This window comes from Porcisia hertigi, chromosome 4 (genome assembly GCF_017918235.1).
Source record: "Porcisia hertigi strain C119 chromosome 4, whole genome shotgun sequence".
Lineage (NCBI taxonomy): Eukaryota > Euglenozoa > Kinetoplastea > Trypanosomatida > Trypanosomatidae > Porcisia > Porcisia hertigi.
The window spans coordinates 192,719-204,494 of record NC_090563.1 but is presented as its reverse complement, the minus strand read 5'-3'; the positions used below and the strand labels follow the sequence as shown (position 1 = coordinate 204,494).

General features: G+C 57.5%; 4 protein-coding genes across 4 annotated transcripts; all 4 read left to right on the top strand.

Moving 5' to 3' along the window:
• Nucleotides 1-56: 56 nt before the first annotated feature.
• On the top strand, nt 57-860 carry JKF63_07251 (uncharacterized protein; the record flags this gene model as incomplete). The annotated part of the gene is made up of 1 exon (XM_067903191.1): nt 57-860. The coding sequence occupies one exon, from the start codon at nt 57-59 to the stop codon at nt 858-860; it is 804 nt and encodes a 267-aa protein (XP_067759746.1).
• A 721-nt stretch (nt 861-1,581) lies between these two features.
• Nucleotides 1,582-2,484, top strand: JKF63_07250 (uncharacterized protein; the record flags this gene model as incomplete). Its single annotated transcript, XM_067903190.1, has 1 exon — nt 1,582-2,484. One exon carries the CDS (start codon nt 1,582-1,584, stop codon nt 2,482-2,484), a length of 903 nt encoding a protein of 300 aa, XP_067759745.1.
• A 1,411-nt stretch (nt 2,485-3,895) lies between these two features.
• On the top strand, nt 3,896-8,677 carry JKF63_07249 (uncharacterized protein; the record flags this gene model as incomplete). Its single annotated transcript, XM_067903189.1, has 1 exon — nt 3,896-8,677. The coding sequence occupies one exon, from the start codon at nt 3,896-3,898 to the stop codon at nt 8,675-8,677; it is 4,782 nt and encodes a 1,593-aa protein (XP_067759744.1).
• Nucleotides 8,678-9,400: 723 nt separating this feature from the next.
• JKF63_07248 (uncharacterized protein) lies at nt 9,401-10,264 on the top strand (the record flags this gene model as incomplete). The annotated part of the gene is made up of 1 exon (XM_067903188.1): nt 9,401-10,264. The coding sequence occupies one exon, from the start codon at nt 9,401-9,403 to the stop codon at nt 10,262-10,264; it is 864 nt and encodes a 287-aa protein (XP_067759743.1).
• Nucleotides 10,265-11,776: the final 1,512 nt, after the last annotated feature.

Genomic DNA, 11,776 nt, shown 5'->3' with positions numbered 1-11,776 from the left:
AAAAACACTTGTGTCATCACAAAACCTAGAGAACAACAGCAACAGCGAAAAGGAAGATGAGCTGGCTCAAGTCCGAGCGTCCGGTGACGCCCATCCACATACCCGACCCTCGTCGTGCATCTATTCTAAATATCCTCCAGTCTCCAGAGGTTGCGCTCAGCATGTTACTCATAGCCGCCAGTTACTATTTTCTCGCGGGTACCACCGGGAGCACACCACTACAAGGACCCGAGGGTCTCTGGCGGGCGTTTGGCCGCAAGAGCCGTGCTCGCATGCAGAGTCGTGAGGCGGCGCTGCTACCAGACCCCCCACTGGTGATTAGCTTCGACATGCTCACGGTTGTGTTGTGCACCTTCGCCACGAACAGCCTCCTCGCCGCAAGCAGCCGTGCTCTAGCAAAGGAACAGCGGCGTGTAGACGACGAGGCAGACGCGGAGTGGCTGGCGGCCGTCTCGAACCCAAAAACCCGAAAAGACCGGCTAGCGAAAGATGCACAGGAACTCGCCGAGAGGATTCGGTTTTGGGAAGCGAATGACGAGCGCCGCAAGGCTGGTCAGACTCCGCTTCGCGATCGCATCAAGAAGCCCGACGTCATGGCGGATGAGGTGATGACGAACATCATTGTTGCCGTTTTAGTGACGATCAGCCTCGGAGTCGCCCTCTCGATCTTCACACAGCAGCCAAACGTAATCCACGGTGTCGGAGTCATGGCAATGCTGGCCGTGTTGTTCGGTGGTCTCATTGTGTGCGGGGTAGACCGATACCTCACCAGCATGCGCGCGTACTGCAACTACGTGAACTTACTTTGCCTCATCGCTATGCTGGTGCTGCTCGCCCGCGCAAGCGTGCTGGCCAATTGAGCAGTGGAGTGGTGTACCTTCCCGAAGCTTTTGTAACACTCTTCTCTCCTCCCTCTCTTCCCCTCCCCTCCCCTCACCCCACTTCAGCCCCTTTGCAGAGGAGGGGGAGGGGAGGGGAAGAGAGGGAGGAGAGGGAGCGAGAAAGAGAGAATCAACGGGGCTGTTCCGTATACTCAAGGGTTTGCTTTTATTTTTTGTTTAAGTGAGTGATGCTGCATTGTCGTCTTGGATCTTGAGTGACACTGACACGTGCCGCGAGCCTTCACACGCCCTTGACTCGTATCTCGCCAACGACCAGACATCACAACACAACTCCCTCCCACCCACCCCTCGCAAAAAAAAAATAAGAAACATCACACAGACACAGAGCGAACCCTCCTCTCACATCCTTCTCCTCTACACCACCCAACATGGATGATCAGTAAGGGGTTTGTGCGTGTCTGTCTGTCTGACTCCTTTCTCTATATCCCCTCTCCCCCCCCCCTACACACACACACACACACACACACCACTACCACCACCGTTTTCTTCTACCTCTCAGCCTACACGCGCACACGCACGGACTTTACAAACAACAGCACGCCACACAAACTGAAAAGACTGATCATCCCCGCGCTCTCCACTATTCGTACGCTCAGCGACAAGCCGACTCGCGAAAGAATAACCTGTGAAATAAAACAACAACAACAACAAAAAAAAAAAACATTATCGACAGAGCGAGATGCCTGGCCCTGGTCTTCTGCCTGATGGTTGGTTCCGTGAAGAGAGCAATCTCTGGCCTGGGCAAGCGCAGGGTCTCAAGGTGGACAAAGTGTTGTACGACCAGCCAACTGAGTTCCAACACTTGACCGTGTTTGAATCTGACCCGAAGGGCCCATGGGGCACCGTCATGACCCTCGACGGTGCCATCCAGTTCACAGACTACGATGAGTTTGTATACCATGAGATGCTTGCCAACCTCTCGCTGACGTGCCACCACAAGCCAGAACGTGTGCTCGTCATTGGTGGTGGTGACGGCGGTGTCGTGCGCGAGGTGCTGCGCCACAAGAGCGAGAAGGAGGGCGTGGTGCAGTCCATTGAGCTGGTCGACATCGACGGTGCTGTGATTGAGCAGAGTAAAAAGTATTTTCCGCAGATCGCGTGCGGCTTCGAGAACCCGTGCGTGACGGCGACTGTTGGCGACGGCGTTGCCTTCGTCAAGAACGCGCCGGATAGCACGTACGATGTCATCATCATTGACACCACAGACCCGGAGGGGCCGGCGTCGGAGCTGTTCGGTGCGGACTTCTACAAGAACGTGATGCGCATACTGCGGCCAAGTGGCATCGTCTGCAACCAAGGCGAGTCTATTTGGCTTCACCGTCCACTGATCGAGAGGATGATGAGCTTCCTCAAAAAGGATATTGGCTTTGCCACCGTCAAGTACGCGTTGATGTACATCCCCACCTACCCGTGTGGCAGCATCGGCACATTCGTCTGTGCCAAGTCCCCCGATATCGACCCGACGGTGCCGATGCGGCCGGTGGAGTCACTCGGGTTCGCTGACAAGTTAAAATACTACAGCAGTGACATGCATAAAGCGGCCTTTGTGCTGCCGCGCTTCGCGGCGTACCTGAACGAGTAGCAACCGTGAACGACAGAAACGAGGAGCAAAGAGGGAGGAGGAGAATGGGGAGGAGGGGGGGGAGTCGGTTGCGTACTTGCCGATAACGCGTCGAGCATGCAGTGTCGCTCGCGTTGCCCCACTGGTTTGTTCATTACATCAATGGGATGATTCCTCGCTGCTGTTCCGCTACAATGGCCCCCTCCCCCTTTTTCCTGTCCCCCTTGAAGGGGGGGGACATATATATCTATATATATATATATATATATTTATATATACGCATACGACTAATCCACATTACTCATCCCTTGTTCTCTCTCCCTCCACCACTATGCGTGTGTGCTTGCGTGGATAAAGGCATTGACCACGACCACTCTCTCCCCGCACTCCCTCCCCCTACCCCCCCCCCCCCACACACACAGTGAAAAGGCGGGGGAGGGAGGGAGAGAGAGGAGGGGAAAGGCGTACGTCGATCGCATTGTAACATCAGCCGAACAATACGACATTAACCTTCAGTGCTGAGGAACCCCCCCCCGTCTTGAAAAAATGTAGGTGTATGTTGTACGTGCTGGTGGGCAGATAGGGGGGGAGAAGAGGGTGTATGCGGCGGGCACCCCCCTATCGTGAGGAGGGTTGCAGCGGGAACGAGTCAGCCTGCACTCGGCCCTCCACGCGCGCCGCCACTTTATCGCGCCCCCCCCCCTCCCACCCTCCTTCATTATTCCCCTCTGATGCGTCTCCCCTGCCGAGCTGTCCAAAGGACATCGTTATCACTTTTGCTGGTCTCTCTCTTTTCTCTCTCTCCAAACCTGTTCGTGCTTACCACTAAGAGAAGCCTACATCAACCCTGACGCAGTTGCCGTCCTAGGCTTCTTCAGAGCTGAAGTCAGGGTAGCGATACGTCTCTCTGCGCGCACGTGTGTGTGTGTGTGTGTGTTGGGGGAGGAGGAGTGCGCGTGCGTGCGTGACGGTGTGAAGATTGTTCAGTCCCTTCAATATTTTCCTTTTTCATTTGTTTCCCCTGGGCATCTGCTGATACACACACACACACACACACACACACACACAAAGATTTGGGCACACACACACACATATATATATACATGTATGTGTGTATAACATCCTTTTCCCATCTGTTTTGCTCGTCTGCTCCTCCCCCTCTCTCCCTCCTCCTCCTCCCCCCAAAATACTGTCTTACAGTGCCTCTGTGGTGCGTACTCAATCTCCACGCAAAGGAGGACACACGCGCATGTGCAGAAATCGCACCTCGGACACACACACACACACGCATATTTATTTATTAATATATGATTGAGTGACCTACCGACGGGCTCCCACTCACGCTCACTCGCTTTCCCTCTCCTCTTCCTCCCCCCAACTCCCCCCAACTCCCGTTTTTTATTTCTATTCGCATTGCTCTTGATTGTGTAACATGTCCAGTGGAGCCCGTAGTGTTAGTGGTGGCGATGCCATTGGTGGAGGCGGCGGCGTTCCGCTCATCACGCACCTTCTCCTGCTTCGTGCCACCGTCCGCTTTAGCGTGACACCCCCCGAGCCATCAACCCTCTCGGCTGCCGAGACGGCTCTCATGACGCCAAAACTGCGCGTTGTCTCGCTTTACACGCAAAGGTCAGCATCGACCTCCACCTCGCCACCTCACCCCATGACCGCCACCCCACAGGAAGAAACACAGTTTTTAGAAGCGCACCCCTCGCTCAGTGGCCTGCTCAGCTCTCTCGCTGCGGGCCGTCTCGCGGAGCGCGTTAAACTGCGTCGCCTGCAAACCAATATTCTGCAGACAGCTGTGAAGCTGATACGGGTAGCGGCACTGGCCTCTTCCACGGAGGCTATTTCTGCATCGGGTAGCGTTAGCAGCAGCAGCAGCAGCAGAGGCGTTGATACCGGCCAGCTGCACGGCGTTGTCGCTGCTGCTGCTGCGAACTTTGTCGAGGACGCCTCGTGGAGCAGCACAATCACGTCGCATCACCAGCAGCCAAACCCATGGAGTCTCCTCCCTGTCTCTGCGGAGGGCTGCTACCTCACCGTACCAACGCCGCCCTTCGTGCATTGGTGCCAGGAACAGGCCATGCGCGGTGGTGCGATGCGGTACGACGACACTGTACACTACGCAAGCGTCGCTGAGGATGGTGGTTACATGCATGGCTACGCCTTCATTCTCGAGGGAGACGAATTCACAGGCCGCAGCGGGATCGAGGAGGCAACAACAACAACGGCGGAAGCGGCCATGGCTTCTTCGGAGGGTCAGGGCTTGGAGGCGTCGTTGCGTAACGACAGCGACGAGGAGGCAAGTGTTCTGCTGTGGTGTGTGCTGAGTGACGCGCCAGTATACAATTTTATGTGTGCCCTTGCGCACGGAGCCGTAGCAGCGATGTGTTTTGTCGCTCAGCGTCTTTTCCGCGAGCGCGTCGTGCCCACGGCATCGTCGTCTGGTGCGAATCCCTCGCTTCCCCGCGACATCTACACAGCGCTCCTCGATGACGCGATACAGGACAGAGTTGTACGACCTCTGGCGATGGAGTTGCTCACTCCTGGTTCCGTCAGCAGCCGAACGTTGCCTGGGGACACTTTCTCAGTCCAGTTGCCACTCTCGGGCGGAAACAGTGGTGCCGCCGATCCATCAATCCCACTCACGTTCTCTGTGCCGGATCGATTGACCTTCCATCGTCCTCTTGACCTGCTTTACCCCCACGCCGACGTACCGCTTTCGCTTCTGTTATTGAGCTTCAACGAGGACGCTCTGCGTGTGCTGCAGTCGCTTCTGCTGCAGGAAGAGCGGGTGGTTGTGCTGGGTGCCACTCCGCAGCATGCGTCGGCGTGCGTCATCAGCTTGCTGGCGTTGCTGAGCCCTCTCACCTGGGTCTCCCCGCTCGTCCCATATCTCCCCCCGCATCTCACCGCCGTGACTGGGCTGCTGCAGTCACTGTTGAAGCCCTCCTCGGAGCGAGAGGAGAGCAGTGGTTTTCTGGTCGGTAGCACCGCGGCCATTCAGCCCTATCTTATTCTCTTTTCCTCCTCGGCCAGCGAGACGGACATGAACCCCGACAGTCACAACCACACGGGCACGCGCAAGTCGCGGGTCTGGATCGCTGACGCTCGAACCGGCTGCGTCGGTGTATGCCCGGAAGAGCCAATAGCACGATTCTCGAGGGCTGATGCACCACCACCACCACCACCACCGACCGGATCCCCCTCCAAGGTGCCAGCGACCACAGCAACGGACAAGGTCAGCGTCCTCACGGCTTGGGTGAGTCGCGCGCACGTGAGCTTCAGTCAAATCGCGCCCCACATCAATGAGGACAGCAGGCACCGAAGCGTGGCCAGCCTCTACAAGGCCCTTTGCAGCGACCTGCGCGCCTTGGCGGTGTCGAACGTCATGGGCGCAGCACCACTCGATCTTCTGCCTGTCTTCAGCGATGAGCTTCGAGACACGCTGCGCCGCGTGGCGACCGCTGAGAAGCGCCGCCTTTTCCGGCATAGTCTGGATGCGGTGGTGCAGCACGCGCAGGCTCGACTTGAGGGTCTCGAGTCAATAGCAGCGCGTCTGGCACGAGGACTTCGACAAGCAACCACGACTGCCGCTGCCGTGGGCAACATATCTGTTGCGGCGACCTGGAACAACAGCTTTGCAGCTCCTGGCACCTACAGGGACCCCGAAAGTGGCGACGGTGGACTTACAGCAGTGCGCGCCACCGACGACGACGACGACGACACTGCGTGGCTGCGCACCACTACAGAGGCTCTCACGCGACTATACTCGCAGTCTTTCTCTAGCGCGGACTCATCTGCAGCGATGTCCGTCGCTGCCACCCCCGTTCCGCAGTTCTCGACATTCTCTTCCAGTGAACTCTGGCAAGTGCATGTGGGTGTGTTCGATTATATGGTGAGTCGTTTCACAGGGGCCTACCGCCGAGGGTTGTCCACGACGACACTGGGCAGCGGCGGCGCCAGTGAGACGGGACCGCGCCGCCCCCCAAAAATCGAGTCGTCAGCGTTCTTGGTTCCGGGGATGGACAACCGCTACGCACTGGCGGAGCGCGTCGGGAACACGCACATGTTCAAGCAGTTTGAGTGCCTTGTATTGGAAGCAGAAAAACTGGGGCTGCGCCAGGTCCTCTCTGGCGCTGCTCAAACGCGCGTGGGCGGGATACAGCTACCTCAGCACCAAGGCAAGGGTTCGGAAGGCCATCCTGCGCTTACCAACGCCCGCTCCCTGGCACTCTTTTCCCTCCTCTGCAGCCGTGCTCGCCTCCACCACGCGTATCTGTACGCTGATGTGGCCTCCGTGGACGCAGTGGGAGACGTGTACACGTCTGTGGTCACGCGCTGGTTCGCGCACCGACGCGGCTCCTCAATGTCGGTGGTGGTGCCGGGTCCCGTCCGACTCCTAGCTGGTGGCTTCGGCAGAAGCGACAACGGCACTGTGGGGAGTGCGGATGCCGATACAATGCACCTTGCCTATAACAAGAACGGCCTCGAAGAGTACCGCGACTCCTGCAGCAGCAGTGATGGCGGTGGTGGGAGACGCCTTCGTGGATTCCTCTCGAAGGTCGCGAAGGTGGTGAAGAAGGGCATCAACAGCGCCGGCGGCAGCGGTCACGGTAGCAGTGGGCGCGCGCGCGAGCTTCCGAGGGTGTACCTCCCTGCGGCCATCGCCTGTATGCACACCCTCAGTGTCCCCCTCTTCTCGCAGATGCCGGTGCCCCCGCACTCGTTCGCCATTACGTACTCGGAAAGCACACCCTTGGAGAGCAACAAGGGAGAAGCGAGTGGTCGTTTGGGTCGCCATCGGCATCGCCGTCAGTGCGACGCACAAGCATACCTCGCAGCCTGCACATCCCGGCCCCAGCGAATGCAGTGGGTCCGGCAGCAGCAGCAACAACAGAGCATTGCACTCGACGCGGACTTTACTCTGCATGACAGTGAAAGCAACATACGGGCGGTGGACCTCAGCGGTGGCCGAAGAGCACAAATGAGTGACCTGGGGATCGACTCGGCTATGTTTGACGCCATCACGCGCACCGAGAGTGACCCCGGCAATGGGCGGGGTAAGGTCGGCATCGGTGCAGATGCACCGCTTTGTGAATCAGATCTGCGAGCAGCGTCAGAGGCCTCTCTCTACATCTGCCGTGCCCTGCCGCTCGACATTGTTCACAGCTTCGACGCGTACGAGCCGCTACTGCGTCCTGTCCCCTCAAAAAGTGCAGACACCCCATCAGTGAGCTTTGGTGGGGGTACAGTAGGGCCAGGGTCTGCGGAGACCTACATGCGAGTAGGGCTCCTGTGTCCATTGTGCATAAATGTGTGGCGTGAGATAGAGGCGCGTGCTACGCGGGATCTGCTGGAACAGTCGTGTCCGCACACCACGAAGTCACCCGCGGCGTTGTCTCCCACGTCTCCTGCGCCGCCAGGACTGCCGCCGCCTCCCAGGTCTGAAAAGCCGGCGGAGACACCAACTCCTCAAGACTCCTTGTGGTCCTTCCCAGCGGCACCGCAGCTAACAGCCCCGCCAGTGACGACCGAGCCCACTGTGCCGATGGAGGCGTCGGTGCCGTCAGCGTGGGGGGTCTTCACCAGCGGGGTCCCGCAGGACTACATCTCTTGGCGACCTGCCGAACCGAGCAGATGTCACGGTGTGGATACGCCGCCGCAGCAGCAGCAGCAGCAGCACCCGCCAGCGTCTACCCGCACCTCCACGGTCGACTCGTCGCCGCGGTCCAGAGCGGATCGGTCAGCAGCACCCCTTGCAAGCAACAGCACTAGCCCTAGTCGCTCGACACCGCACCACCACCACGTGTGGGACGTCAAAGGGCCATTGGTCATAACGAGTGTCCAGTCAACGCCAATGAGGACGACTGCAACCGAATGGGCAAATACGCAGACGGCCACCTACGACTGCTGGAGTGACAGTGAGGGCGGCGTTTGGAGTAGCGGGGCACCGCTGGCACCCCCGATGATGCTGAGTGGGATAAAAACAGCATCGCCCCCCAACGCATTCGCATGCTCTCCGACCCCCGCCGCCGGTGTAGCGCCGACGCCTAGCACCGTAATGGACGACCTATTCGCGGAACACCCAGTGTATCCGTCAGTGCACGCTGCAGCCCCAGAGAAGAGCAGCCAACAACCGGAGCAGCAGATAAAATCGACAGCAGCAGCGCATCATCTTCGAATGCAATCCCTAAACGACTTCTTTTAAAAAGGAAAAAGGAGGGGACGTCATTGACGTGAAGAACACAAAGCTGCAGGTGGTGTGGCTAAGGTCGGTGTAGAGCTGTGGTTGTTAGGGCTCCCGCGCGTAGGGCGGTATACATACACACAGGTTGCCGCGTTTTTTTTTCCTTTTTCGTTGTGGTTTACAGTGTGTGCTACTATGCTCCTGCCCCCCTCCCCTTCCCTCCCACACACGCACACACATACATGTTTCACATGTAGAGCATCGCAGTACCTAAAAAAAAAAACGGGGAGAGGGGGGGGGCGTCGGGGTGTGAGACGGATGGATGCGGGATGTTAGGCAAACCAACCGAAGAAACACTCTCGAATCCCGGACCGGCCAAAGAAGTTGGCTTTGCATATGTGCACATATGTTTTCCTGCATCTGTTCTGTGTTGTTTGTTCTCTCTGCTTCATCTTTCACTCCCTCTTTTCCCTCCTCGTTCTCCCTGGAACGATCACCGACGGCGGACGCACATCCCAGCGTGTTAGTCGTCCTCCTCCTCGACCTACCACAACGCCTGAACAAACTGCAGCAAAACCGCACCAGCAGCCCCGAATTCCGCTCTCCCTCCTCCGACTCGTCATTCACGCACACACACACACACACACGAAAAAAAAAAAAACATTTGTGAGGACCAATTAAACTGGGGGGCGGGGAACAGAGGAGAACGCGGTGGCGTTGGTTCGAAAAGGGCATCCTCATCGAATGGCCACCGTTTCTTCTTCACGAGAGCCCCTCGTGCCGTCGATCAACTTCTCTATGGTGTGCCCTGGTGTGTACCGCAGCGGCTACCCAACAAAAAAGAATTACTCGTTCCTCTGTGCACTGCGGCTGCGCAGCGTATTGTACCTCTGTCCAGAGGCGTACGCAGAAAGCAATCTCAAATTCTGTGAAGAGAACGACATTCATGTCCTGCGCTTCCCCACAGAAGGCAACAAGGAGCCCTTCAGTGATATTTCGGAGCCACTGATGCACCGCATCCTCAGCGCCATCTGCGACACTCGCAATCTCCCCCTGCTCATACACTGCAATAAAGGTAAACACCGCACGGGTACGGTCGTGGCATGTTTGCGTCACCTTCAAGGCTGGTCTTTGGTGTCCATATTTGAAGAATACAAGCGCTTTGCCAGCGATAAGGCCCGAGTTGGGGATCAGCAGTACGTGGAGCTGTATCATCCCATTGTGAAGCTGACCCCACCGTTCGTGGCGTCGTGGGTGACGGTGACGCCACGTGTATCGTTTGTGACATCCGATCGCGAACTCATGGAGGCGGAGACGGCACAGCTTGGGTACAGCTTGCTCGCACCGGACAAGTACCTCAAGAGCAATGGCTACTGCGCTGCCAAACCAGTAACGAGCTCAGCGACGGCTGCCGCGACCCCAGGTAATGGCCCGACGCCCATCACCGCCACATATAGCCCTTCAGTTACAGGAACTAAGCAGCAGCAGCAGCAGCAGCCGTCGCAACCCTCCACACCTGCTAACTCGATGAGCTCTGGCAATGGCAGCCACCTCTCAACAGCCCTCGTGGCAACTACAGCAGCAGCCACGCAGGCTCGGGAGAAGTAAAGTGATAGGGGACGCATCCGCAACCTGCTTCTCTGAGCCCTTCCAAGACACAAGCCAACGCTCCGCGGACGACAGAAAGACGCAATGACTGGCCGATGGGGGGGGAGGGGGAGGGGGAGGGGCGCTTGGCTCTTTCCTCCTCCCTCTTCCCACCCTCCCCTCCCCCCGAGTTGCCCCTGCCTGTGTTGGGTCTTTCGCTTTCACTTGTGTATAGTCTTCACGCGTGCATGCATTCAGAGCCGCTGTGTGCTCGTCCTGTGGTGCTTTATGTTTTTGCTTGTTCCTCTTCCCTCCCTCTCTCCCCCTCCACCCCACCTTTTACACACACACACACCAGCTTGCAATGTTTCTGAAGAAGGCGGCGTCCATGCGTGAAGGAAACCGATGAAGAACAAAAAAAAACAAATCTCTCCAGTTGCAAGCTCAACCACCACCACCACCACCCCTGCCGCGCCCTTGTCTCTCTTTATCTCGATCTTTTTTTTTTCCTTCTCTGGATACTTTCGCAGTGCATGCAGATGTTCACGCAGTTCGTTAACACCAGCAAGGAAGAAGACATCAGTGGCGAAGAATGTCCACCACCACCGCCATCCCCCGTCCCCCCACCACCACCCCCCCCTCTCGCATCTCCTCACCGCACTCCCCCCTTGTCGGTCTCCCTCTCCAATATATGCGCCTCTCTAACCTCGTCTGGTCAAGTCTTACTGGGCAGAGAGCCGACCGCGAGTCTCGGTGGGATAACAACAAGGGGACACTCAACGGCAGAGGGGAGCAGCATCAATCCACTCTCAGATGCAGCGGCCCCTCCACGCGGAACGGCGCAAGCCCATTTTTAGGTGCGGCTGCAACGGATAGAAAATCCATCAAGACGGCGATTAGGGGCTCCGTGGGCTCTCAGTCGCTACCTCACACACCCCCTCAGAGCCCATCCGTCCCTCAATTATATATATGAACGACATGCTGGCCAGGGAAGGGAGGAGGGTCGGGGGATTACGGGCGTCGGCCACTCAACGCTGTGCACCACACGCCGTACTGGTGTTTGGATGTCTCACCATCTCCCCTCGCGCGTCTACACCTGTCCCATTTATTTCTTTTTTCTGTTACTTGTCCGAATCACCACTCCGTCCCCCTCCGACATACACACGGGCCAATCCAGTCCCCCTAATCGACACTTTTTTTTTCCCGTTCACCCACCACAGACGTTCTGCACTCGAGATTTAGAACGACATTTTACCCCACCATCACCTTGCTGTGCACTTTGAGCAGATCTCTTCTGTACGCAACCCCCAGCAGTGCACCACCATGAGCGCCTATCCTCATCGCCTTCCCAACCTCTAATGACCACCCGTGACTACTCCATCCACACTCGTGGTACCAGTGTGTGCGGACATGCGGCCGTCCATGCATATGATGCGACACATATCATAGCAGTTCATTGAAGTTAGCCCTTCAATCTGATCCGTGTAGATGAATGATCGCTTACAGTTCCGTTCTTTTTGTATGGCTGATGCA